The 27,897-nt window shown below is 48.5% G+C and overlaps 1 protein-coding gene across 1 annotated transcript; it reads right to left on the bottom strand.

Moving 5' to 3' along the window:
• Nucleotides 1–7,799: 7,799 nt before the first annotated feature.
• On the bottom strand, nucleotides 7,800–24,270 carry Nuak2 (NUAK family kinase 2). Its single transcript, XM_055598192.1, has 7 exons — nucleotides 23,938–24,270; nucleotides 15,774–15,894; nucleotides 12,851–13,002; nucleotides 12,481–12,546; nucleotides 11,049–11,168; nucleotides 10,420–10,552; nucleotides 7,800–9,790 (listed from the first exon to the last, which is right to left on the bottom strand). The coding sequence occupies exons 1-7, from the start codon at nucleotides 24,178–24,180 to the stop codon at nucleotides 8,733–8,735; spliced, it is 1,893 nt and encodes a 630-aa protein (XP_055454167.1). The 5' UTR covers nucleotides 24,181–24,270; the 3' UTR covers nucleotides 7,800–8,732.
• Nucleotides 24,271–27,897: the final 3,627 nt, after the last annotated feature.

Below are 27,897 nucleotides of genomic sequence, written 5' to 3'. Positions count from 1 at the left end.
TTTTTTTTTTTTTTTTTTTTTTTTTTTTTAAAGGTATAGTCTCATGTGATCCAGACTGGTCTTGAATTTATTATGTACCAAGGATGACCTTGAATTTCCCATCTTTCTGCCTCTCCCTCCCGAGTGCTGGGACTGTAGGTATGTGCCCTGAGAAATGTGTTCTGAATGGCCTTTTTTGTTTACTTGTTTCTTGGGTTGGAACCCAGGGCCTTGTGTATATACTAGGCAGGCAGTCTCCACGATCAGCCCCATTGTGACCATTTGTAAGTTCACACTTCAGCAGTGTTGAGTATATTTATGTTATTGTGCAGAGTTGAAGACTTGTATCTCCTGCATGTAGAGTGGACTGTAATATCTTGTGTGATTAGGCTTCTGGAACACTCTGGGACATACTCATAAGGGAATGAGAATGAAAACAAGAAGCGACTTACTTTCTTTTTCTTTTTCTCTTTTCTTGCCTTTCCTCCTCCTCTTCCTCCTTGCCCTCCTCTTTTTTTTGTTTATTGTGGCACTAAGGGTTGAACTCAGGACCTCACACAAGCTAGGTAAGTGTCTACCACTGAGCTGTATACCTAGACCTGAAAACAGTGACTTTTGTTGTTGTTTTGGTTTAGTTTTTTTGAAGACAAATTTTCTCTGTGTAGCCCTGGCTGTTCTGGAACTCATTCTGTAGACCAGGCTGTCCTGGAACTCACAGAGATCTACCTGCTTCTGCCTTCTGAGTCCTGGGATTAAAGGGCTAAAAATTAAAGGATTAAAACTCACAGGCCACCACCGCCCTGTGATTTTTTTTATATCTTCGGTAAAGAAGCTCTGATAAGTGTATACTGTGACATGATCATCCAAGACACTTGGAAAGCAATAGTCACACAAAGCCGGCGACTTCCTTGCTGATCAATAGCTTTTTCCTTAAATTAATCTGGAACAGGGATGGCATGATTCCACACACAATATTTAACACATATACAAGGTGTTTTTATTTCTGAAGTAGCCAGTGAGGATGTGAGGAAGCTGAGGCTGAATCTTGCCTGGAGCCAGAGTGGGGAAGGAGAAACTGAGCTAGGGAGACAAACTATCTCTAAGGCCCTGGTCATGGGGCACAGGTGGTAAGGTGGCCCAATTTGGCTCAGCTGAGGGGGAGAAAGGGGTGAAGAAGCATTGCCTGCCAAGCATTGTCACATGCTGTGCCCTTTAATTCTTGCAGCAACCCAATGGATGTGAGGGACTAGGAAAGTGACTCTAAAGTATTGTAGCATGCTTTGTGGAAGATTATCAGAGGTATTGAAGATAGGCAGGTCCTCTAGGAAGCAAGAACAAAAGAGAACAGGCGCAATAGCCAGGACCAACAGAGCTAGCTGCTTGCTGCCCATCTCCCATGTCTGGCAAAGAAGGAATCAGCCTACTCTACTCACCCTGACTTGTCTCTGCCTATGTCAGCCTTCATGGGCATGTCCTATAATGGCAGTAGCCAAAGGAAAGAAGGTGACGTGATTGTGAGGAAGGGTACAGGACTATTAGGTGTCACCTGCCACCTGTCAGGCTGTGGGGCCTGGCATCCAGATGGGGCAGCTCATTCCTCAGCTGACCTATGGAGTACTTACTTCATCTACACAGTGGTCTCCTTGTAAGCAACAGATGCTCTGTCCATGATCCTGCCCTTAGCATCCTCACGTCTGTATTGTTAACCTCATCTTGTAGGTGTTGGTTTATAGTTTCAATCCTAGCCTATATAAATTCATGGAGGGAGGGGACCATTTCTGTATTTTCTATGGCATCAAGAACAATAGTCTGGTCTTAATAAATGGTGATGGATTTATTAGGTAACACGTTGTCACTTGTTTCACTATCAGATTCCCTTTTATAAGGGGCTGGGCTGACTGGTGGAGAAGGTCCTTCACTGCTTACTTACTGAGTACCTGTTCTCACTCCTTAGCCTGGCTGCTGTGATTTCTTGCTTACAAAGAACTCTCATGTGCTGTATCCTTTAATCCTTGCAACAACATGATGGGTGTGAAGGGACTATGAAAGTGACTTTGAGTCATTGTGACATGCTTTGTGGAAGAAAGGATGTGCTAACAAAGAAGTTTTCATGGTGGCATATAACAGTGTGGGGTGAAACTTAGTGCTGTGCTGGTGATTTGAGTGACCCACTGGGACAGGGCTGGTACCTCCACCAAGGGCTAGCTCTTGTAACCCAGCTTCCAGCTGTCAAGGTGAGACATTCCCATTGAATTTGGATTTCCTTTGAATGAGTGTTCCTGGTAGTGGGCATGCTCGTCAATAGCTTTAAGTATCTTGTTATTTTGGCTGCTGTTACGTTGTTCACAACAATTCGGTGGACTGGCTTCTTGGTGCATCCACTCATGAACTAGTGTTCTCTGAACAGGCCCAAGTCTGTCTCCAAGGCCTATTGGCAAGCCAGGTTTTTGATTAGCAAAACTTCAAGGTGAGCCCAGACACAATGCAAAGCCAGCTCTTTCTGGGCACCACCTTGTATCATCTATCCATAACTTTGCCAAATCCACAAAGGACTGGGCACCACGTTAGAAGGCAGGGCAAGCTGGGATCCCCTTGCAAAGAGGGGCTCCTGATGGAGGCTGGACTGCACCAAGCGGAGATAGTGGTGAGCAATTGCAGCCAGAAATCCCAACCTGAGCTGTGTGGGCCAAATTCAGGCTCCAGCCTGGGAGATTTGAAGGATGACATCTCTCTCCACCTGTTTGGTGAGCTCTGCTGCAGGAGCTGAGCATCCACAGTCCAGAGTCCAGGCCATGCACCCAAAAGAGAAAGGAGGAGGAGGGGTGGGAGGACTCTGCTGGCTGGGTCCCCTGACCTCCACAGACACAGAGTTGAGCACTTCCATCAGGAAATGTGGGCTTAGCCTGTGGAGCTGGGAAAACCCTGGCTAGCCTCATGTGTTTACAAGGGAAGCTGAGTCAGACCTGTCTATCTTCTAAAACACTCAGCTATTTCTAGAAAATCGTATCATCAAAACGGACTCTTTCCTCTTCCCAGGAAATCCCTGGCAGGCAGAGAGAAGAAGACAGAGACTGCCGTTTTTGAAGACTAAAACTGAAAACATCAGTGTCCATTTATGGATTCTGAAGGCCCCTCTCCCATTAAGATGACTCATTCTGCTAGCTTGTCCTAAAAGCCCCAGACAGGATGGGAGAGAATTTTGAGGTGGGATTAGCCATGGGAGGGAGCAGGATGCTGGAGAAGGAAGATTGAGGAGATGTGTTCAGATCCAAAAGGAGTTAGAGAAAGCTTGTGTCCCCAGAGAGCTGTGGATCCAGTTCCTATAGAAGCCCTCAACTGAGGACCAGAGTCACTCCTCCCTCCTTTCCCCCCGAACATGAAGGTTTTTGGACTTTTTCTGGGCAGCAGTCTATGAGCAATCTTCCCAGGCACCTGAAACAGAGAATTCTGAAGTACAGAGATGACCAAAGATGAACCGACACGATTCCATCCTGGCCTCTGCTGTGTACCTGACCCCACTGTAAAGACCAAGGTTAGAGGCAGAGCCAGGGTGACATTTCTAAAGTTCCTTGAAAGTGAGAAAGTATTAGTTGTGGCCCTCACTGTTCAGACAAGGAAACCAAGACTCAGGAAAGTTCAAATACACAAAGGGCCATACACTCCCCAACTTTCTCCTCCTGCCTTTCAGGGAGAGCCTGTCAAGGTTTATCAGGACAATGCTGACAGGCCCCCTTGTCTTGAGCTCCGCACTGCCTGCCTCCCCAGAATCTGCTCAGGCAAGCTTGGGAGGCAGCTTATCAGCTTTGGAAAGATCTGTCTTCCAGCTTAATACAGTTCCCAAATTTTAGAGTGAGAAGGGGCATCAAACGACCATAGTCTACTTTCTTGCTTCCTGTACTGAGCTGTCTATAGGTCCTCACCCCAGCCAGAGTTTATTCTACTCCTCTTCCACCTGCAAGCCTTCCCCACCCAAGCTAATGGACAGTCTGCCCTTATGCTTGGCTCCTTTCTTTCACATTCTGTATGTCATCTGCCAGAGAAACTTGTTGGTTCCCCTTTCATTCTATACACCCAAGTCACTTATACTTCCGTGTGTGTACTGCTGCAACTCTGGTCTGAGACCAACCAGCTCCTCTCAGGCTGGCCTTCTGCCAGGTCCCCAACAAACCAGCTACCCCTGTCCTCAGCAAGCAGCTTAGACTCTTGTGAGCTATTTTTATTGGTGTGTGTGTGTGTGTGTGTGTGTGTGTGTGTGTGTGTGTGGTGTAGATCAGAGCACAACTTGTGAGAGTCATTTTTCTCCTTTCTACCATATGGACCCTGGAGATCCTACTCAGGTGGTCAGGCTCAGTGACAAGCACCTTTTACTTGCTAAGCCATTTTGCCTGCTGAAAAGTCTCTTTAAAGAAAGCCTGTTAGATCATTTTACTCTTTTCCTCAGCACCTCCCAATGACCCTCTGTTTACCCCAGAAAGAAAAGCCACAGATGTAAAATGGTCCACGAGGTACTATGCCTTCCCTCCTCTTTCTGCTAGTCTTTCATTCCCTTTGCTTCCAGCTTCACTAGCTGTTCTGAAACATGCTTCCACGAGGACATAGATTATTTTCAGTTTTGTTCAAAAATGTATCCCCAGAGTTGGGCAGGTGGAGGACTGCCCTGTATGCCAGCTAACTTGGGCTACAGAGTGATACCTTGTCTTAGAAACAAAATGAGAAAAACTAGAAAACAAAACACAAATGTACTAGAAGGTACTCAGTAATTAAAAAAAGAAAAAAAGTTTTTGTTTAAGTCCTGGAGATGGAACCAAAAGCCTTGCTCATGTCTGGCAAGCCCTGTATGACTGTTCTAGGCCCCAGTTCCAATAACTACTTGGTAGTCAATTAAATGAGTAAGTGAATGGGACACACTATATAAGATTGTCAAGCTAAATCTTGCATTCAGAGGTTTATCCATTGGCTTTGGCTCTGCCCTGGCTCCCCATCCTAGCCTGTATATCCATCCTGTTTTCCAGAAAATCATCTTGTCGTCTATTATATGGTTTCTAACCTTTCCCCTCTTCTGCTTTAAAAAATGCTCATGCCGGGTGGGCAGTGGTGACACCCCCCCAATCCCAGCAGAAGTAGATGCAGAGGCAGAGGTGGGTGGATTTCTGTGAGTTTGAGGCCATCCTTGTCTACAGAGCAAGTTCCAGGACAGCCAGAGGTACACTGAGAAACCCTGTTTCAAACAAAGAAACAACAACAACAAAACCCTGAAACAAACAAAAAAGGCTCATGGTATTCAGCCAAATCTTTGTCCTCGATCCATTCTATTCCATAAAGACACAATCTGGCTGCCAGTCAGAGTTCAGCTTCTCACTCCTGGAGCTGAAGCCTGCACAAGTTCTGTGGGAGTGGGGTCTGCTGCTTCCCACATATCTAGCTCTATTGTTTTCCCTCCAACTCTCCCCCTTTGGGGAGGGCCCAAGGCAGCTAGTTGGATGGGACAGAGGGAGACTGAAGGGTCATTTGGGTCTCCAGCCAGGGAGCCAGGCCAATGTGTCATGGGAGTTTCCCACCCACGGCCCTACACCATGAGGTGTCCACTCAAGGACATCATGATCTCTCCTGGGCCTCAGGAAGGAGCCAGGAACAGGGAGCGTTCAGAAAGCCTTTCTGATTCGAGCCACCTCCCCCATCTCTGTCTAGGTTGTTCACATTCCGGAAGCACTGATGTGGCACTAAAGATTCCTGCAGCTCCAGCCTTGTCCCTTGGGGGCCCCCGGCGTCATTGCTGAGCCTGCTTTCTGGAATGCTTTTGGCATGAAGTGTCTTGGCAGGTGAGGAGAAGGCCTGTGCAGATGAAAACCACAGTCCAAGTCTAGGTTTTGGGGAGCCTCCCCACGTTCACCCCTCATCCTATCCATGACTTAGCTCCCAGGGTATTAAACAGACCACAGGAACTCAACCACCCCAAAACCCAAGAGGCCCAGCTCCTGCACAGATAGTGAGGTGCTCTGTCCCCTCTGTCCCTCATCTCATACCTAGATTTTCTACTAGGCTCAGCCTTCTCCTTGGTCTCCCCATTTCCTTCTACCCCTCAACAGCTGCCCCCTCCCTCTTCTTCCCCATTCCCTTCTTGGGCCTTGTGGAGACCAAGGGAGGGGCATTACCAGGAGAGGAAATTTCTCCAGCTCTGTGCCTGGCCAAGAGCATAACATGTAACGGATATTCCCTGGTGTGTGTTCAGAGCTCTGTTCAGCCACTCTCTAGCTCCAATGAGCCTACCTACCCCCACCAGCTGTGACTTTTCACAGACCTGGTTTCAAGTTTGTCCTCCCACAATGCAAATTAATATTTCAAATGTGTGTTTCTCTACAAAATGAGAGTAAATAATACTGAACTCAGATGCACCTAACAAAGCTATTGAGAGTCCTGGAGATGGAACCAAAAGCACTATGCATGAAGTACCTGATGCAGGAGGGTGCTACAAGCCTGGGGTGCTGGCACTGGCACAGGAGGGTAAGGAGTCATAATGAGACCTTATCCCCATAAAGAATTGGGGTTTGCAGCTCAGTGATATAATGTTTGCCTAGCATGGCTCCAAGTTTGATCCCAAGCATCAAAGATAAATTAAAATAAATGGTAGCCTCTATTATCTCCTAGGATGCACTTTTTTTCTTCATCTAAACTTCCCATCAGTTTCCTAACAATTTTCACTGAGTTCAATTTTTTTGTGCTCCCTTGTACTGCCTTCCCCCAGCCTGACCAAAAGCCAACTTGTCTGCCACAGTTCAGCACACCCAGCACTTGCTGCAGGCCCAAAGGCAAGAAAACAACCATCACAGCACACTCAAACGTGGGTTGTCCCAAGCTTGTGTTTTTCTCGTGTTTACTCAAGTTTAGCCCAGTCCTGAGACCTCAGGCACATCTGCTGTTACTCAAGCAGTATTTTTTTTGTGTGTGTGTAAATTGTCCTGTCTTAACCCCATACTGGCCCAGCCCTCCTGGTGTTGTCTCTAGGCTGTGACCTTTCTAAGTCTCTAAGTATAATGAGGGTGAGGGAGGCCCAAGTCGTCATCTAGCAGTGCCCCATTCTGGGAGGACAGGTGGGTTACATAGCTAGAAAACTGGAGTGAGCCAGAACTGGGAGATTAGGGGGTGAATACCAGAATAGGTCAGGAGCGGGGGTGGCAAGAGGACCTGCTCAGAACCGAAGCCAACTAGCTGCTTGCCAGCACTTTGTCCTCTGCCCTCCCGCTCATGGAGTCCCAGAGTCCAGCAGTTTCTCAATGGAACAGGCTGCAGGGACAGCTCTGCAGGGGGCTGAGGGGCTGGCCAGGGAGGTGGACATTCCAAACATTCTTTACTTTCTCCCAGAGTCGGGAGCTAGGGCCCAGCTAGAAGCTGTGCAGAGGAAAGGGAATCTCTTTAGAGGGAATAAAGGCTGTGGGAGAGTCTTCAGGCAGCAGGGGGCAGGGCACAGGCCAATGGGGGAGGGGAGCCAAATGAGGCAGGAGACCCTGGGGAAGGGAATCGAGCGGACAAATCCACCTGACCCATTTCTTCCTTGAGTACTAGGGAAGAAAAAAGAAACCCAGGACCCCAGGCCAAGGCTTTTCTTCCCAAATGGGCTGCTGCAGGTGGATGGGGTGTTTTGGGGGTTTTCATATTGTTGTATTCTTTTTCAGTGCTGGAGACTGAGAGTCACACTGAGAGCACCTCCAAAGTCCTTTGTCCTTTTTGATTAAACAGAACCTGTGTCCCCCTGTGGCAGCCCACGAGAAAAGTATCAGAAGGCTCAAACCTGTGAACCCAGGTTCCCAAAGAGAACAAGAGACTCAACATGCTAGTTTTAATGAGGTTTTTTTGGCCACAGATGAGGGAGAGTGGACAGCCTCTGCTGTGAAGGGACTGGTTACCCAATCCAGACAGTGCTCAAGACATAAATTTAAAAAAGCCCTCCCCTCTTGATTAGAGGGACATCATGGCCAAAAAGTTCTGTACATAAGCTTCAGTGGCACAGTGGCTTTCCCTTGAACACAGCATTCACATTACTAAAAGCAGCAAAATTCACTTAAAAAACAAAACAAAACAAAACAAAAAACCACCAGAATTGAGAATCACAAAAATAAATAAATCAGCACATTCTAGGTCCTGCTGGCCCAAGAAACAGAGACATCCGTAGTCTGGAGAGCAGGAGCAGCTTCAGGCTTGAGTCTCTGAGATCTAAGGTGAGTTCAGAGGCATCAGACCCACCGAGAAACAAACAGCAGCCGGAAGAGACTTTATAGGTCTTTGAGATGCACAGTGACTGACTCTGGGTGGCTCAGGTCTGGGAGACAGAAACCAGAGGCTGCTTCCTCTTTGAATAAGGGAGGAGAGGTTATTCCAGTCAACACCCCCAGGCTTGTCAGGGCGCACACTCTGGTGGTGGATGGGAACAGGAACTTGTGTGAAGATGCACCCTGACACTGGCAGAGAACAGGTGGGAAAATGTGCCATGGGTAACACTCACGGTAAAGGAGGTAGCACGGATTGGGTGCTCTTCAGGTCTCTGTGGCCCCACTAAAAACTTCTGGCAGCCTGGACTCCGTGGGCCCTTCACATTCCTTTCCACATCTGTGCTATTTACCTCCTCATCTTCCTGGTTCAATCAGGCTTTAGACATAGAGCCCTTGATGCACTCTACTCCCCCAGTGCCCCAGGAATCCTACCCAGGGTTCCTCTGCAAACCCTTTTAGAGCCTACCCCATACTGGGGCACAGTGGTCCTCAGCTCAGCTTTGAGCAGATTCCCAGGGCTTGCTTATAGGCTCCGGTCACCTCTTGGCAGTCTGTCAGAGAAAAGCAGCTCTCCCCGAGGGGTTCCTGCCACCATCGCCTCAGGCCTTGTGAGGGCGCCAGCTCAAGTCGCCTGAGGTTGTCCACAGACACACATCCCCTCAGTGGGGTTTCAGGAAGCCACTCGGGCAAGTCCAACTGGTCAAAGGACTCAGAGGACAGGATGCTGTCCTCGCTCACAGCCCCTGAGGGGCGGCTGGCCCGGGCTGCAGGATGACGGGAGGCCAATTGATCCAGGGAGCCAAAGGTGCTAGTAGTGGTGCCTTCTAAGGCTGTGCGGGAGAACTTGCCGTTGAGTTTGAGAATGCCCTTTCGGTGGAGAAGCCCTGAAGCTTCTGGAGACTTTTGCTCCACGGGGTCCCCACTCACAAACACATCACCAGTGTCCAAGAGTTCCCCAGACTCGCTGGGCTCTGGAGAAGAATAGTAACCAGACTCTCGCTGCCGAGACTTCTTGAGGATGCCCTTCCTCGGGAGCAGGGATACAGCAGGGGCACGTTGCCCTGGGGTATCAAGCACTGGACTGGGCTCCTGGGGGTCCTCCTGTTCCACCCCTGAGGAGGTAGAGGCCTTTTTCTTGAGAATGCCTTTTGGAAGCTTGAGGCTGCTCCTGCCGACACGAGGGGAGGTATCCTCAGCTGGGTCAACCTGCAGAGTCTGAGCCATGTCATTCTCCTTCCGGGACTTCTTAAGAGAATGCTGCCGTTCCAGCCCAGGCACAGTGCTTCCACCTCCCGGCACATGCTGCTTGAAGAAGCTACACACCTTGGCCCCATTTTCCAGGAGGGGCCGGGAGGAGCGCCGTAGCCAGTCGGCCATGGAGGCCCGACCAGAGTCACCGGCAGGGTGTCCACTCTCACGCAGAGCTTCCTGTTCCCCAATTCGGGTGGTGTAGCCCCAGTTGACCCACCAGTGACTGGCTACATCCTCCAGTGTGGCCCGACGGGTGGGATTCACCATCAACAGCCACCGGATCAGACCACAGGCATCTGGAAAACAAAGGCAGGGGGTTCAGTTTGGTAGCTGCAAGAACCAGCATCGGAGGTCCTCTGGTGCAGGCCTGTCTCACCTGAGTGCCAACACTGCTCATGCTTCTAGGTGAGACTAGTGTATTCCCTCCCTGGGCTCCACACAGATCCAGGCCCACTCCCCAGGCCAACTTCCCCAGACAGATTCAGCCAACTACCTCGGCCCACAAGCCCTCCCTCTCAGCCCTTGTTTCTATGTCAGTATTTTCCCTCTCTACTGAAATTCAGTTCTCTGAGGACAGGGACTGTATTTGAGGATAAAGCAAGAATCTCACATACTTCTTCCTGCTCTCTATATCACAGGTGAAAGGTCAGATTTCTTAGGATAAGGGGAAAAGACAATAATAAACAATACAGCCATAGCAAAGAGGATTAAGCTGGACCTTAGGAAGCACTTATACAACATGCTCACAATGGGGAAGGTTGCCCACTTCTTCAGAGGTCTTGGACTGGAGAGAACAGTGGGGTTTATCTTAGTCTCTCCTGAGTCATTGTAGACTGCCATCTTCTTTATCATCATTGTTCCTTCACTGTCTCAGAGTTCAATGACAGTGACAGTATACTCCAGCCTGGCCACAATTCCCACTCACCAGACGGCTTCGATGGCTCATGGTAAGCCCCACTGCTGATTTGCTTCACCAATGTTTTATGATCTTGCCCATCAAAGGGCATGGTGCCATGCACCAGGATGTATAGGAGAACGCCCAGAGACCAGCTGTCCACCTGAGAAAGAGTTGGGAGGGAGGGTGCTCATCAAAACATGTGCCTCAGACTGCAGAGAAGCCCTCTGTATCTCCACCACAATGGAAGACACAAAGGTCACATCTGAAAGCTTCCTCTTACCCTCTCTTGTAACTAGGGGAGAAGGTGCAGCAGAGGGGTCAGGAGCTCATAGGACGAGATACTGCCAGTCATTCCCTGGGAAGAACAGCCAAAATCATAGGAGCAGTGGCCAAGCCATTGCCATCATTCTTTGTCAAGGTGGAGTGGCTGGACTGAGTGCCAGAAGGTTATGAGAACTAGGGGACAAGAATGATACATGCTACCAGCAGACTTCAGTTCTTTGACAGCTTTGCTATTTCTGCCTCAAGGCTAGGCAAGTTGCTGCTTTGTAGGGGCTGAGTTTTGTGCTCTGAAGAAGGAAGCAACTAGCAAAGTAGCTCATCTACCCTGCATGCCCTGGATTCAGGGAGGCTGGCAGGAGGGGAAGAGCCCTTACCTCTGGGCCCACATAGGGCTTCCCATTGACAATCTCAGGTGAGGCATAGAGAGGGCTCCCACAGAATGTCTGCAGGAACCTGCCTTTGTGGTACAGATTGGAGAGTCCAAAGTCAGCAATCTATAGGGTTGAGACAAACATGGGTCATGCCAAAGGCTGGGTTGTTCTACAGCTCTTGACCATCTTTTCTCCATGCCCTGGGGAAAGCCAAGCCCTGGTGGAAGGAAAGGGACTCCCAACCTACATCTCAAAGCTCAGGTTCTGAATGACGGTGTCCTAAGGCTCTCAATAGGCAAGCAAGGCCCCTGACCCAGTAACCATGTGAAGCCTGAGCTGCCTGTCTGAGCAAAGGGTTCACCTCTGCCCACACCTGGGCAGGAGGCCAGGGTGGACCCACATGGCTAAGGGACAGAGGAGAGGAGAGGACAAAAGTCAGGGCTGTGATGGGATCTCCTCAAAGGACTCTGAGCTGTTTGATTTTAGGGGCCAGAGAGGTTCCAAGACCATGCTTTTCTTTCCCACCTATTCTCAGCTGGAAATAGAGGTCAAGATCCTGGGGCTACCTGACCCTTCACCCCATCAAAGGGTCATGTGCACAGGGTAGGAAGGGCCATTTATGAAACCCTGTATCCTTTGTTTATAGCTTTATTGGTGTCTTATCAAGCAGTTGCCAGGTGAGCCTATAATGATGTTGATGATTGGTCCTAACAAAGTCTGTGTGCTTCTCTAGCTTGTGTGAGCTTACTGGCTCTGGCCTCCCTTTCCTGTCAGCATCAAAGAAACCCCACCTGCTTCAGGAATTGGCTGGATAAGGGCTACTGATTAGTACCTCAGGACAGGTCAGCAACCACAGCAACCCTTGTCCTGTGTCGGGTAGATCTGAGGAAGGCCAGACTATGCCACCCTGCTGGTTGTTTACCAGGCGAGCCTGTCACCTCAGCCAGTTCTTGCCATCTTGCCCTCCCAGTCCTGAGGTTCTAGGTTATCCTTGGCATGAACTTCTGCTTGACATGAGAATCCAGTGGTTGCAGGAAACAGAAAGTGATACAAACAAGGAAAGAAGCTATTAGAGCATCTTGACTGTAGCAGATTAAACTGGGTGTACAGGTTTGTGCAAGCACACAAGCAAGAAGAACAAGGCTCAGTACCTGTTGGCCCCAAAGTTATGAGTAAAAATTGACCCTAGATTAGGCCCTTGTCACACTTGTGATGTCACTGGCCTGAGAGGCAGATCTCTATTCTAGCCCAACCTCTGCCAGTCACTAGTGGGGTGATATTCTGATGGCCCAGAGCCTCATCCATAAAGGAAGTGTGGGGTGCACGATGGCCGAGTGGGACCCACTAAGCACGTAGAGCTACTTGACTGGAGACAACAGTACAGAAAACCTAGGGTACACTAGGGAAGCTTTTGGAAACCACAAGTGGGGCTCACCTTGATATTCCCACTGGAGTCTAGAAGTATATTCTCCAGCTTGAGGTCACGGTGAACAATCCCGTTCTAGAAGAGGAAGGGCACTGAGTCAGGGAATATCACCAGGAAAGGGAGGGGAGAAATGGAATTAACAAAAAAGTGTGAGCACAGAGGTCTGAGCACAGGCACACTGGAATACATAAATCCAGTGACAGAGTTCAAGAAGTCACAGGCCTTTCCATGGTCAAGAGAACAAAGCCAGAGACACTGGCATTCCTTGGTCGGAGAGTCCAGAAGCCTTTCTGGTCTAAACCAGTCTCAGAGCCCCCCACCCCCACCCGACACACACACGCACACACAGAGAACACATCTAGGTCTGGTGGGCACTCACCTGGTGGCAGTAGTGCAGGGCAGAGACGATCTGGCGGAAGAAGTGCCTGGCATCCCGCTCACTCAGCCGTGGCCGTTCACTGATGTAATCGTACAGATCGCCACGGCTGGCATACTCCATGACGATCACGATCTTGCTGCTATTCTCAAACACTGGAGAGGGCAAGCAAGCACGTAAGGCCTCCCAGAGAACACAGTCTCTTCCATAGCCTCAAACCAGATAGAGCCTCCCTCTGGAATGTCTGCTACAGGACCACAGGACAGCAAACAAGGGCGGGAGAAGAGCTTTTGAAGGCTCAGGACCTTTTAGGAACAGCAAATCAAGACCTGAGGTCAGTGGCTAAGTTTAGGCCTTTGAAGCCTCTGCACACGCCCAGGAAGGCAGAGATATCACTGACAGAAACAAAAGGCAGGGCTTTTTGGTTGAGACCCTACACTTCTACATTTTACGAACCTTGATCAAATCTCTACTAGATCTGTCAGGGACAATGCAGAGTTGCCAGATGAACTTGTCGTCATCAAACCACTGCTTCCTCCCTTGAGAGTAGATGATAACAGCAACCTCACAGGACTCACGTGAGGAACAGGTAAGAAATCAGGTATGGTGCTCCTGGTCTGGCACCATATCTGATGCACCAGAAACAAGAATACACCCCCCCCCCCGCCATGGGTCCTATTAATGTACTCAGTGTCCTTGTGTATAATTCTAATAACTAAGACCTGCCTTGTGACTGTGACAGCTGAAACAGTTATCACTCTTGCCACCCCTGACTTCCCATTCAGAATACCCAGGCTATGGCCAGAGTGCATATGGCCTCAGACATGGAGGCAATCAATAAATAAGTGGTAGTTAATTGGCTGGCTTCTTGGCAGTCAGCCCACCCCAGTTAGCTCATCTCCATGTGTAGGAGGGGGCCCTCTCACCACTCCAGGCCGTGTCCTGGCTCCAGTCCTCTAGAAAAGCAGAAAATAACTGGCTCAGCAAACTGGCCCTTCATCTGGGGTCAGAACATGCTTGTCTATGGCATTGCATCTTTGTGTTAAACAGATCTTATGAGTTTGGCCTGCTTAGCCGACCCAGGGCCACTGCTGTCTAGCTTCTGAGAAGAAGCTAAGGGATGAATTCCCACTTCCAGATGTCAGCTGCAAAGCCAGAAGGTTTGTGGTGTTGTTTCCAGGTGATCAAGGCCCAGACTCTTAGGGGTGCCTGACTGAGACTCCTCACATGTATTTCTTATGCTAGGAAACTAAAGAGAAAGAACCAGCATGGTGCATTTGGGGGAACATTTAGATTACAAAGTTGGTCCTAGCACTCCTGCAGCCCAAAACATCTAAAGCTTATATCAAGATGAAGATGAATCTGGAGGAAGCCTTTTGACACGCAATATCAGTAATGTCCTGTGTCTGCACCATCAACACACACACACACACACACACACACACACACACACACACACCAAAAACCAAAACAAAATAAAAAACAACCAACCAACAAAAAAACAAAACAAAACAAAAAAATCCCAACCAAATCAACCAACCACAAAAATAAAAACAAACAAACAAACAAACAAACAAACAAACAAACCCCCGAGCATCAGGGCTCAGTTCTCAGCCCCAAGTAGAAACTATGTATAGAGAGAATTCATATACGTACAGAGAGAATTAATTCATATATGTACTGAGAGAATTCGTTCATGCACATGCATGTGGGGGCACGCACACATACTGCCAATCACCACACTTGGCCTGCCTGCTATTCCCAGAAAGAAGAAAAGAGAAATACAATTAGCCTTCTCAGCCGCTTGTCTATTCTCCTCATGGGACAGACTCAAGCCACAGGGTCATAACAGTAGCTTTGCCCTTTATCTTCCTATGAACCTGAGAGTAGAGACGTCTCTGTTCTTCTCACCAGGATTCTCCAGACAGAGAAACACTCCAGACAAAGCCACAGGCTCCCTTCCTTCTCTCCCTCCCTCCTCCTCTCCCTGAGATCCCATGTTACATAAGGACTCGAAACAGAGAGATGTATGTGGGAGGAAGTTCTTCCTTCTTCCCTCATCACACTCTCCTGTTCACTTTGTTGTCTGGGTCACAGGGAGGAGGGCAGCCAGAGTGATCAAGCCAGAACTGGTATCAGAGGAGAGGAGGCTGAGATACAAGAAGAGGCAGAATAAACCCATGCCGTAGAGATTCAGGGGCACAAGAAGCCTGGCTAACAGACAGAGATGAACAGCACCCACACACCTGAGACAGTTCAGCCTTCCCTGGGTTGCTAAGGATCTCATGGGGTTGGGAGGCAGTGCTATTGGGGAAAAACTCAATAACAATGACAAAAGGTTTGCAGTCTAGGATGAGGATGCTGCTCAATTTGCATTTCCCTAGAAAGTGTGAGATTCTAGGCAGGGCCCCAGCCATGCTATAAACATACAGACAAACCTACAGCGTTTCCACTTACAGAGGGCATTATCCAGTTGGAGTTTTGCAACCTTCCTGTGGTATACATGGGATTATGTCATTTTGTAAAGGAGGAACTAAGGCTAGAAGACTGTCTTATTGAGCTGTCTTGTGTCATGTGGCAGGGTTTTGGCTCCAGTTTTTGCAACTCTAAAGCCTTTATCATTCTTACTTCTTTTTTTAAATAGAACTTTATTTGTTTAAGTTATGTATTTAAAGGCATGGTCCTGTTATGCAGCTCAGGCTGGCCTTGAATTTATATTCCTCCTGTCCCAAACTCCTTGGGGCTGGAGTTAAAGGCCTGACAGTTGGGATTTTAGGCATGCACCATTGGGCTCATCTTTACTTCTTTGTGTTGGCAGTTCTGACTTATATACACACAGAGACAGACAGACAGACAGACAGACACACACACACACACACACACACACATTTCTGGCTCCCAGATTACACATACCCCACTACTGTACCTTCATGGATGGCAATGATGTGGGGGTGGTTGAGTGATGACATGATCTCAATCTCCCTCCTTATATGCAATAGATCCTGCTCATCTTTGATTTTGTCTTTCCGGATTGACTTGATGGCCACCTGGGAACAGAGGATGCAGGAGATTAAGGATAAAGAAAGATCTACCAAGGTTCAGGCATCCCTGAGGATGCTGCCTGAGTCCTGGCCCTGGTGCTCTGCTGGCGGCTGTAACACAAACCACAGAATGTACCAAAAGAAGTCACCTCCCTTCACCAGGGCAAATAATAAGAATCTAGAGATTGCCTTGTCTAGAAAAGGTTCTTGCGTGGGTCCAGTGCAGTCCATCCAGCAAGGAAGCAGCACTAACCAATAGCCTCATTTTCAAAGTCTCCAGATGGACAATAGAGGTAACAACCTATATCTGTGGGGGTTGATACATTAGGATTTACACATCGAACACACGCAGTGCACCCCAAGGACAAGGACCTGGCACACATTAGACAGTGACTAGCAACTTAGGCATCAGTAAATGCAGTCCTCACAACCATTCTGGGAAGTAGGTAAAGAAAGCATCCTCACTCTCACAGGCTGAATGGTTTTCTTAAAGTCACAGTCACTGATTAACACAACTGGCACTTGATTCTGAGGTTAGTCCTTTTTCTGTCCCACGCTCCAATTTGCTATAAACAAGCACTTGCTAGGCAAAAATTACAACCCAAATGCCTACCAACAGGTGAATGGATAGACAAAATCTGGTCTTAAGTCATCAGAAAAGGAATGGAATTCTGATGTATACAATAACAAGGCTGAAACCTAGAAAATATGCTCAATGAAATAAGCTAGCCTGTGATAAATATTATGTGATTTTATGAGGTACTAAAATAAACAACTCTAAAGACAGAAAATAGATAAAAAGCTACCAGGGGTATAGTGCTAAAGAGTGGCATGGGGGGTGTTATTACTTAATGGGTCCAGTGCTTCTATTTGGGATGATAAAAAGGTTTTAGAGGGCTGGAGAGATATCTCAGCAGTTAGGAGCACTGAGTGCTCTTCCAAAGGACCTGAGTTTGGATCCCAGAACACACACATTAGCTCACAACTGTCTGTAACTCTAGTTTCTCTAGTTCCAAGGTACCAGATGCCCTCTGTAGATGCACAAACATACATCCAGAGAAGACATCCATATATACTAAATAAAACTGTTTTCTTTTATATTGGAATGACTTACAACATTGCAGATGTTTAATATGCTAGTGAGTTATTTGCCATAGTAAAAAAAAAAAAAAATATATCACCAACCAACCAACCACCAACCACCACCCTCCACAGAGCAGTCTTAAAAGTCCTGGTAGATAAACAGTTCCTCTGAGACTTATCTGTAAAGGTAGAACATACAAGGATTAACCCCTCCAGCTGGTGTGTGGTGGGCTCAGGAAGGGTGGGTGCAGAGGAAACAGAGGAGCTACAGCTCAACACCTAAGAGCCTCCAACTCTCTGGTCCTCCAACTCTCTGTCATTCTCTAGTGGCTCTGTGACAAGGGACAGCCAGAGGGACTGATGGGAAACCATAAAGCCAGGACCCAGTACTCCTGGTTCTCAGGTTCTGTCCTAGGGGCTAGTCTTGCCCTTCTTAGAGCCTCAGTTGCCTTTCTGTGAAATAAACAGATTGAACTAAACAGTCTGAGGGGATTTCCCTCTCTGAGTCTGTGCAGGGGCCCTCAGAGGCTGTGAGGGTTGAGTGTCCCAGGCCAGTGAGTTCCTGGCAAGTTCTGGTCAAGGACACCAACAGAATGGTAAACACAAGACTTCCTCTTCACACAAGTAATGAGAAATATGAAGGCCCAGACTGAGGTAAACAGCTCCTCATTCAATTTCCCAGGAGGGCTGGCCTCCCCTCTGGATTCAAAAGGAGACAGAAAGAAAACCCCAGCTCAAGGGGCGGGGCCTCTAATCCAGCCTTTCACAGGCTCTGGAAGTAGACAATGGCTTCTGCTCTCTGGACAGCAGGCTCTTTCGGCTTGTGCTCCCCATCTGACAAGAATGCGGAATAGCCCTAATCCTGTCAGAGGAGTTGCTCACAATGCCCACAGCCCGATCACCCCGGCAACAGGCCAGGGATGGCGTGCCCTCAACCCCATCGTGCCCTAAAGCTGCATTGCTGAAAGGGGGCAGGCCCCATTCTCAGCCCTCCCCAGAAAAGGGCAGAGAGGACAATGGCAGATGGTCACCATGGAGCCTCATCCCTGAGAGGCCCAAAGCAGGGGCAGAGGGATGCTGCAGATGGGAGAATCTGTCTGCTGCAACATTCTGCTCTGACCCCACTCACCTCTCCCTACAGAGCTAGGCAGAAAAACAAAAACAAAAACAAAAACAAAAGAACTCCCTGGGCTTAGAACTGGGTGCAGTCCAGAGGACCAGGGCACAGGCTTTGAATATTCATTCAACTAGGAGATAACTCTCTCTTCTACGTTCAGTACAGAGCAATACTCCCACACACCTCTTCTCCATGCTACTTTTCTCACCCTGAAGAGGAGAATGTGTGGCCTGCTCTCTTCTCTAACTCCTTGTTCATAAACCAGACAATGAGTAAAGGGCTGTGAACTCTTTAGAGACAAAGGTCTGTAAACATATATTAGCAGGTAGTAAAAACAGCCATATGTAAATACACATCACTATCTGGACAACTAAAAATATCTAAGAGCTTAAAATGCACCTGGGCAAAGTCTAGGCAGAAGTTAGACACAGTCGTGTATGCACACGTGTATAGAATGCTAAGATGATGTCACAGGCTTGGGGACAGAGCTCTAAAGGCATAAAGGCCAAAGAAATGAGTTTCCTAAACAGATTTTGAGGGTGCTGGGAATATTTGGTATGGTTTGTGGGCACACAAGTAAAACCTTAAGATCCATTTCTTCTAACACTAGAAGGCTGGAATTCTAATTTCCCCATCCCCAGTTTCATTCTCCTGCTAGGCGTCAGAGGGGGGAAGGAGTAGGTTGGTGAACTCCCAGCTGTCTAGCACTTCCCAGGAAGGAAACAAGACATGTTATCAGTCCTCCATCAGTCCCTAAAAGACTGATTTATCACTGCCATGGTAGGGCTGGGCCACTCTTGCCAAACTCCCAGCCCTAGAAATATCACTCAAGACTGCAAAGCACCCTCCATACAGAAAGCCTTCACCACCTGTGCAGCAGCGAACACTCATTACAGCTATCTATCGGTTAAGTCCCTGGATGATCTTTGCCTGAAAGAACCAGCGACCAGATAAGGTTTCCCGCTCCTCTCTTCCCAGGCCTGGGTGGAGTCTACCTCAGTTACAAGAAATAATTTCTTGAGACCTTTGTTCTCACCTTCAAGGTAACTGGCAATCGCGCCTTAGGATAAAAATAAACTTGACTGAAGCCTAGGAAGACGGTACTAACAACAGACAGGTACCTAAACCCAAAGGGAGGATGGCCACAGGGAAAGGTCTTTGTCCTGATACAACTTTTAAAAATTTCTGTAAATTTATTAATTTTATGTGTATGTGTGTTTTGTTTGCATGTATAAGTATGTACACCATGTGTGTGCCTTGTGCCCAGGGAAATCAGAAGAGGCCATCAGATCCCCTGGAACTGGAGTTATGAATGGTTGTGAACCACAGTATGGGCACTGGGAATCAAAACTAGGTCCTCCGGAAGAGTGGCAAGTGCTTTTAACCACTTCAGTTCCTTGATACAATTGTTAATACTGCCCTTTTTATTGTTCAGATTACCCACATTTAATCAATTTATTATATGGCTAGCACACTCTGAGGCAGGAGAAGGGAAACCAGCCCAAGGATGAATCTGTGTATATGAACACACAGCCAACTGAGCGGGGCCTGGTGAACCTGATTCACACTTGTCTATCTCAAGCCATGCAACTCAAGGCACATAAAGCTAGGCTAATGTGGTCAACTGGGTTGTCTTATTTGCTTGTTGGATCAGATTTATTTATTTTTATTTTATACACATGGCTATTTTTATGTGCCATGTATATGATGCCCTCGAAAGAGGGCATTGGATTCCCTGAAATTGGAGTTACAGATGGTTCTGAGTGGTCAGCCACATGGGTGCTGGGAAACAAACCCAGGTCCTCTGCAAGAGCAGCAAAAATGCTCTTAACTGATGAGCCATCTCTCCACTCCTGGGCAGTCTAGTTTTAATATCCCTGTGGAAAGGCTTGGGGAGCACTCGGAGCGCCTTTCTTTACTTGGAAGAACATGGGAAACCACCCCAGGAGAAAACTTTCAGGTGTGGACGGTGAGGTTTTCAACTAGGACAGTGGGCTAGGAGGGGCAAAAAGAATATTCCAGGCAGATCAGGATGGATCTGTAAGTTCCCTTCCACACTCCAGCATTCTGTGTAGATTGAACTATCAGGAAGGTCCAAGGACTGTTAAGGTCCTGTCCAAGGACTGTCAAGGCCAGCATGCTTGACCATATTAACTGCCAGAGTAAGCTCATAAAGGCAACAAAGCTAATTCCCCAACCAGCAGTAAACACTTCAGAAAGGAAAACTGACTTCTCCAAAGCTCCTCCATGCACAGGACAGGACTACAATGGAGGAGAAGCTAGTACCTCAGAAGACAAAAGTTCCTTGGAGGTGTCCAGTCATGCCTCCCATCCCTAGAGAAGGGACTGCCCATATCTTACCATGGGCCACATTGTGTGTGCCATTCCTTCCCACTTAAAACATGCCCATTCTTTGCCAACACCCTGAGGAATTGGTGCTGAGGTTACATGGATAAATACCTCCTCTCTCCCAGAGCTCGGATTAGGAATGATCTGTATTTAGGTGATCAAAAAGCTTTAGAAGGAAAAAGAAAGGAAAGGGGGAGGGGGCAGGGATGCTGGCTTTGAGTGTTGGGAGAGATGGTACAAATTGGGCATCTCTGATCACAGCCAAGATCCTTGACTCCTCCCTGGCCTTTCATGGGAAGCAGGGAAGGAGCTGGAGGATGACCCACTTAGATAGTGCAGGAGAGGTCAGGCCAGGTATCCTTGGCTGAGGAGTGGGGATGTACCTGCCATTCTACCAAGAACTAGACTGGAGTCAGGCTCTGTGGGTAACTTGAGCCATCTCCCCCAGTCCCATAAAATGCCACCTCCTCCCTGTCTCCTTCTAGCCCACTCTGCCAGGTTCCTGAGCAAGGAGCTTCTCTGCCCAGCCCTTTTGTGTGGTTTGGCTGGAGCCCAAGGACAAGAGTCGCCTGCAGCCTCCCTCCTTGCTGCTGAGCAGGCAGGTGCAGGAGGAGCTGGGAGGGCAGCATCTTGCCCAACAAGCCTTTGGCAGCTGGCCAACAGGAGTACTTCTCTGAAGTCGGCTGAATGAGAGATGAGGGCTTTGAACAAAGCAGACACCATAGTGGTTCAACTCATGAAGACTGAGCACAACCCATGCTCCTTACTGTGGCAGGAAACGCCCAGGATAAGAGCCATCCCTAGGTCAAAGCTACCCTTAGTGGAGCAGTAAGCCCCATGTGTCTTAGACACTGCTAAGATTTTACAGATACTTTTTTATTTCATTCTAGGGGAAACCCAAGACACAGGATTTATAATCCCCATTTTACAGATAAGCACTCCGAGGAACAGAGAGGTAATGCATCTGGTAAGCAACAAGAAGTACACGTGGACACTTTGCAAGAATAAAGTATCATTCCTTCACTGAGGATCCTTCAACACAGTATTGAGAAGGGGAAGAAGGGGAAGGCTCCCAGTGACTTTTCCCACTCTAAACATTGCCTGGAGTGCTGGGAAGACAGCTGGAGCTAGCCAATGGGATGACAAAGCACTCAGAGGCAAGCCCAGGCTTATCTCAAAACTAGCTGCTAGACCAAGACTCAGCACTTGGTCATCCAAGGCCTATGGTGGACAAGTCTGGTGCTTATGCTGCAGGCCTGCCATTACCCAGCCAGAAGACAAGCTGCATTCCCTCTCTGGGCCTTGCTCCCTCATCTACCAAATGATGGAAGCAGATTATCTCCATCATTTCCCAATGTTTTGAAGCCCACTAAGCAACTGAAAAAAGAAGCAGAGTGGTAGGACCCCCCCCCCCCAGAACTACCCACCCTTCCTGCCTGTCATGACACCCCTTGACAGGGCTGAGTGAGCAGTCCATGCAGATCAGACCAAAGGCTTTGGTGAGACCCAGTCATGTGTTTTTCTTTTTAGGGAGAGGGGCTGGTCAGGGGAGCAAGGATATTCACAGGAGGAAATGTCATTTGGATACCAGGAATGCATCTGAGATCCAGAGCAAATATTTGTTTTTCCTCCGATGATGCTCTTGTGGAGTAGCCATTAGTCCCACCTATCTGTCCCTCCCCACAGATAATCCCACGGGACCCTGCTTAACCATCTCTCCAAGTAGAAGATGAGAAATGAGCTAGAAATGTGGTGAGAAATTCCAGATGGCAGTCACCCAGCAGGCTCTCCTGTGACCTGAGCTCCCACTGACCAGCTTTTGGGGGGGGGGCGGCTAAATAGCTCCAAGACCCTCTGCCCCACAGTTAAGATGGGGGGGATGAGGGCACTGCTCCAGGATTGAGAAATCATTAGCACAGCAGAGAGCTTGCTTTCCAAGAAAGAGGGGAGACCCTGAGAAAGCTCTCAACAGCAATCCTGGGTGGTCTGGTTGGGGAGTTTCAGAGCAGATTCTCCACATTTGCTGATCTTGGCTCCTTGCACACAGCAAGACACATGAACCTGGGAGTTCCTTCTGAATTCTCTCTGTTGTGATGTAAGAGCCACTGATTTACTTCATTCACTTCAGAATCAAGTGTGATCTGTGTATATGTGTGTGTGTAAGACAGTGACCTTAGTCAAGAGCTGATGGGAACTCTGGATTTTGATCTCAGTTTCTCAGCCACTCTTAGTTCCCTCAACCCACTCTTCCCACAATAAGAGACACAAGCCACGAGCAACTATTTTCTAGCTAAGCCCCCGATAAAGCCTGGGCCCAGTAGTCTCAAGCCTGAAGCCTCTGGGGCCCTGGCACTTTATAGAAAGAGAAAGAAAAGAAAGCCAGGAAGTACACGATTGCCCAAGAGCTGTAACCTGGCAGCAGGCAACTGGGGACTGTGCCAGGCCGTAGCAGGAAGAACATACTTGCTTCTATTGATGAGGCCATAATCCACTCCTTTCTCCAACATCCACTCTCCTTTACCAATGAAATGACTTCTTGAATTTCAAACCAGCTACTAGCTGCAAAAGCAAACAATTAGGGGAGGGGACCATTGCCATGGTAAATATGGCAACTATGTACACACACACACACACACACACACACACACACACACAACCAGCACGCAATGAATCTGGCAAAACATAATCCCTAAACCACTTGCTCTGAGGCTTGCTAAAATGTGAATTATAGACCTTCATAGTACACTCCCTTTGGTGAGAAATGAAAGAATTAGCATTTTATACAAGTACCCTGCTGGTGCCCAGGCCCACTGAACTGGGAGAACCACTACTGTGTAACTTTTGGTAAATCTGCTATTCTTTCAAGGAGCCTTTCCAGGTAGATCTACAATAGATCTCTCTATGATCAGGACCCATGTGCATTCACATTTATATCTTATTCACTCTTCCAAGCAGCTGGTGAGACAGGCTGTGTTCTCTCTATTTTTGCAGAAGGGGAAACAGAAAACAGAAATGAAGAAACTGGCTCAAAGTTACAGATTACTATGACGATCACACATGCATGAAATAAATCAAAAGGCCAAGTTCCCTAAAAGGCCTCACATCCAAAGACATGGTGAGAGACAGTGGACCTGGAACCAGAGCCTAGTTTTACATTTCCCAGAATCAACGCCTGTCACAACGAAACTGATTCAGCAGTTCAGGCTGGGAAGGCCCCAAGTGTCAAGTCAATTAACATCGATCTCCATACCCCTTCCATCTACTGAGATCTGGTGCTTTCAACTTCCTCCTCCCATTCCTACTGCGTTGAAGTTTGCTTCAGTCAAAATTCAAGTTAAGCCCTATCTTCTCAAACGACAGGCATCCACGAGCACTGTCCCTGAAAACGATGGACAGACACATCTAAAGCGTGCGCGCCTGGCAACTCAGCCGAGGGAGGACTCCGCAAGGGACGACGCACGGTGAGCTCCTGGGAGCCGGGCGCCGCGAGGGACACTCACCAAGCGTCCCGAGCTCTCTCGTGCCTTCTTCACCTTCCCGTAGGTGCCCTTGCCCAGGGTCTCCAGGAACTCGTAGCGGTGCCGCAGGTTGTGCTTGTGATGGTGCCGCTTCACTGCCTGCTTCTTCATCAGGGGTTTGGGTGACTTGATGAGCCCATCCGCCAGAGGCCGGGCGCGCTCCGTGGCCAGGGCGGAGGCCGAGGTAGCCTGGCCCGCGCGCCGGGGTAAGGCCATCGACTCCATGGTGCGGGGACGGCGAGATGGAGGGGATCGGGTGGCAGCAGCTCGCGGAGAGACGCGGGCTCTGAGGTCACAGCCGCACCCGAGCGCGCTAGAAAGCCCCGCGTTCCCAATAGCTATAAAACGTTTAGTTGGGGGTGGGGTGTGCTAGCCACGCCCCCGAGTCTCATTGGCCTGCTTGCCGGCGACTCGTGACCAAGGCCTCTCGCACTGGCTCATTGTCTACTGCCCCTCCTCCTCCCCTTGGCTAGGCGCGGAAAGGTGTGAATGGATCCCCGCCCACTGGGACCCGAAGGCCAGGAATGCGAGAACCAAGGCTGAACCGAATTACTATTGAAGTGCAAGTCCTTAAGTTTGAAGGCTCTCCGAATTGTTTTTGCCTCGGAGTTTAAAAAGCTCATCACATCTCAAGGATCTGCTCTCCTGTGTCCCTAAATCAGTAAGGAACTCCCTGGTCCTAGTGATGTTTAGCCAAAAGAACAGGATGCTGGGCATGAGATTTGGCTGCATTTGAGAGGCCTGGAAGGCTAGGTCCAGACGCCCTTCTTCTGTTTTAGAAAGTGAGAATACTTCTGTGAAAGGCCACACAGCTGGCAAGAAAGTCACACACCTAGGATTCAGTTGCTGGCCTTTAGGGAAGAGAACATAGGACAACAGAACTTCAAGATTCCAGCTATTCTAGGCAGGCAGCCTTCCCTTCCCTGCAGGACCTCATCTCCAGCTGTGTCTCCAGAACTTGCAGAGGATCAAAGAGGTCTACATCCTCAATTATCAAATAAAAAAGTATCTGCCCCCTTTCCCACTTCTGCTCACCTTTTGAATCTTTCCAGGGGAAATAACCTGTATCTCCAGGCTACCATGGAGCTCTCTGTAGCCAGAGAAGATCCACCAAGAACCAGACTTCTCTAAGTCTGGATGCTTTATGAACTATATAGCTGGTTTGGCTATCTATCTTCTGCCAGCCTCCCCTCCCCTTCTGAGTAGTCTGTGAAAACAGAAAAGGCCCAGAAAGACATTTCAACCAACCTGCTCTCCTGAATGACATCAGAACAGGAAGGAGCTCCTAGCCTAGATGAGAGGAAGGCTAGCTTGGTGCTTCCTAAAGACATGGCTTTTAAAGCTTACTGAAGGACCCCTGACCATTAGCTAGCTGCATCGACATTTCCTCGTCAGATAAAGAATCATTCAGAGGAACCCAAGATTCCCTTTAAGACTTAATCTAGACACTTATCACCATTTAAACACCCCCCAACACCCAGTGCACTGGTGAGCAGGTAAAGGTACCCAGTGGATTCATACAGGCCAAATAGGTGGATGTTCCATAGGCAAATAAGCAGACCTGACCCAGAAGACTGTGCCATCAGAACTACTGAGAGCTGGCTCAGCAGGTAAGAGCACTGGCTGCTCTTCCAGAGGGCCAGGGTTTGATTCCCAGCACCCCACAAGACGGCCCACAACAGCTGTAACTCCAGTTCCAAGGGATCTGGTGCTCTCTTCCGACCTCGAAGGACACCAGACATGCATGTGTTGGACAGACATACATACAGGCAAAATACCCATACACATAAAATAAATAAATCAACAACAGTTGTTTAAAGAGCTACTGAAAAGAACAACCAAGTGCGGGAACTCAGCTCCCATTCTGTATAGGGAGACTTGGGAGGTGGCTCAGTGACTTAAATATTGGGCTTGGATTTGGATGGGATTCTCTGGGATGCCTACGCTGAGCTGAACCACTCTCACTCAGTCCTGTCTGCCTCACACTCCAGTCCGCAGAGGAGACTCCTCTTCTCATCTGGTACTTCGTTGTTACTTCATAACTATAGTTTTGCTACTGTTATGAACCTTAATGTAAATATCTGATATGCACCCCCCCCTTGAAGAAAAGATCTTTTAACACAACCCACAGGTTGAGAACAACTGATTTAAAGACTCTTAAATAAGCCTTCTGTGTACTCACTGGGAATAAGTGTCCATTCCTGTCCTCCACCTCTCCACCGTCTGAATGTGTTGCATGCTGGGAGACTGGGTGGGCTGTGGAAGCACCTCAGAGTGAGCCGGTATGACATGTGTTATGTGCAGGAGCACATGTGAAAAGCAGCAAGGCAGTGGGGGGAAGCGGGGTAGGGGTGGGTAAGGCAGGTGTCCGGCACACCTTGGGGGATGTCTAATAATTAGTTTCCCACTCTTAGGAAGTTTTCTGCTTAAAAAGAGAAATAACATAAAAACACCATTTTCCCTATAATCTATGGCAGAAAAGTTGAGGGTCTTATCTGGCCCAGGAGTTTAGTGGTGGGTACTCATGGAAGCTGTTTGGGTTTTGAGGGGTAGATGAGACATAAATTAGTCTCAGGCATGAAATGGGGATGTAGGGAAAGGAGCAGAGAGAGCTAACTGACTTGTCCTCTGTGTGTCTAGAACCATAAGGAGTCTCCAGGACCCCAGGGTGTCTAGTCCCGGGGACTGTCAGTGCAGATGCTCAAACTTTTCTTCCTTTTTCTCAGGGAGAAGAGCCCAGTTCACCACCCACCTCCAGCCAGAGATGTTGGTCATTAAAAGCTCGGATGAGTTATGACCCACAGTCACCTTTTAGCCCCACTCTGTGGCAGACACTAAGGTCTGGATATGTGGACCTTGCCCTCTCAGGGACTGGTGGGATGGTGCGAACAGGAGCCAGCCTATTAGAACTGTTTCTCCAAAACGAGGAGGTGCAAATACAGAGCTGAATTAAACCCTGTGGTCTAGGAAATTGAGATATATGGCTCAAAGCTGCCCTCTTTTGGCCTTACTGAGTATAGCAGGGCTTGTGGCCTGACTGAAGCCATAACTCTCTGTGGTATGTCTAACTACCATTTGTTGAGTTGGCCTGAGTTCTAAGCATTCTAGATATATGTCACCAGCAAGGACGTAGTAGAGTTGGAGTAAATAAACATTTTCAGCCCCACTTCATGGCTATACTCCATACCTTGCTTTTCGGGGCTCAGATGGGTTCTGGAGAGACAAGATAAAGCTAGTGAGCTACAATCCAAAATTCCAGCAAGTCCTACAAGGATTGCTGTCAGCCTTAGCTGGCCTTAGCTGGCCTGTCCTGATGAACTCATGCCTCAGCAGGGACTAGCGTGTGTGCAGATGAGTAAGTTAAGACACAGAGAAATAAAGCGCCTGTCCCTACAGGGTCACACAGGTGGCACCAGACGTGGCAGTGTTTGCCATCCTGCTTTGGATGGGTAAGGAGTATGGTTTGCCCAGTCTCCTGATGTTCTGTGCTCATGTCTGAAGCATATCCTGTGTCTCTTTCATGAGCTTGCTTTGGGACCAAATGAGATATGAAGTTACCAGGTGAATGTGTCCTACCCGACTACTAGGTCCTGGCGGAGAGCCAAGTGTGCTGTGGGGAGGCTGTACAACAAGGACTTAACAGACACTTGAGCTGCGTTTGATCTGACCCAGGCCAGCGGACAGTGAAGATAAGCTCAGAGATAGTGAGTGATTGTTGAAACTGCCTGAGGCTTCAGAGCTATGTGGGCACACAGGAGGAGCTGGGGGACACAGGAGAAGGCTGTGGAGGAGGGAAAGGAAGGTTCTCTTAACTACCACCCGTGCTAAATTGTTTTGTTTTTCAAGACAGAGTTTCTCTGTGTAACAGTCTTAGCTATGCTTTGTAGACCAGGCTGGCCTCGAACTCACAGAGATCAACCTGCTTTTGCTGGGACTAAAGCT

Source organism: Psammomys obesus, unplaced genomic scaffold, assembly GCF_907164565.1.
Source record: "Psammomys obesus unplaced genomic scaffold, mPsaObe1.curated_primary_1811, whole genome shotgun sequence".
In the NCBI taxonomy this organism is placed as follows: domain Eukaryota; kingdom Metazoa; phylum Chordata; class Mammalia; order Rodentia; family Muridae; genus Psammomys; species Psammomys obesus.
Note: the sequence above shows the minus strand (reverse complement) of the source record. Positions and strands in the feature narration are given on the sequence as shown.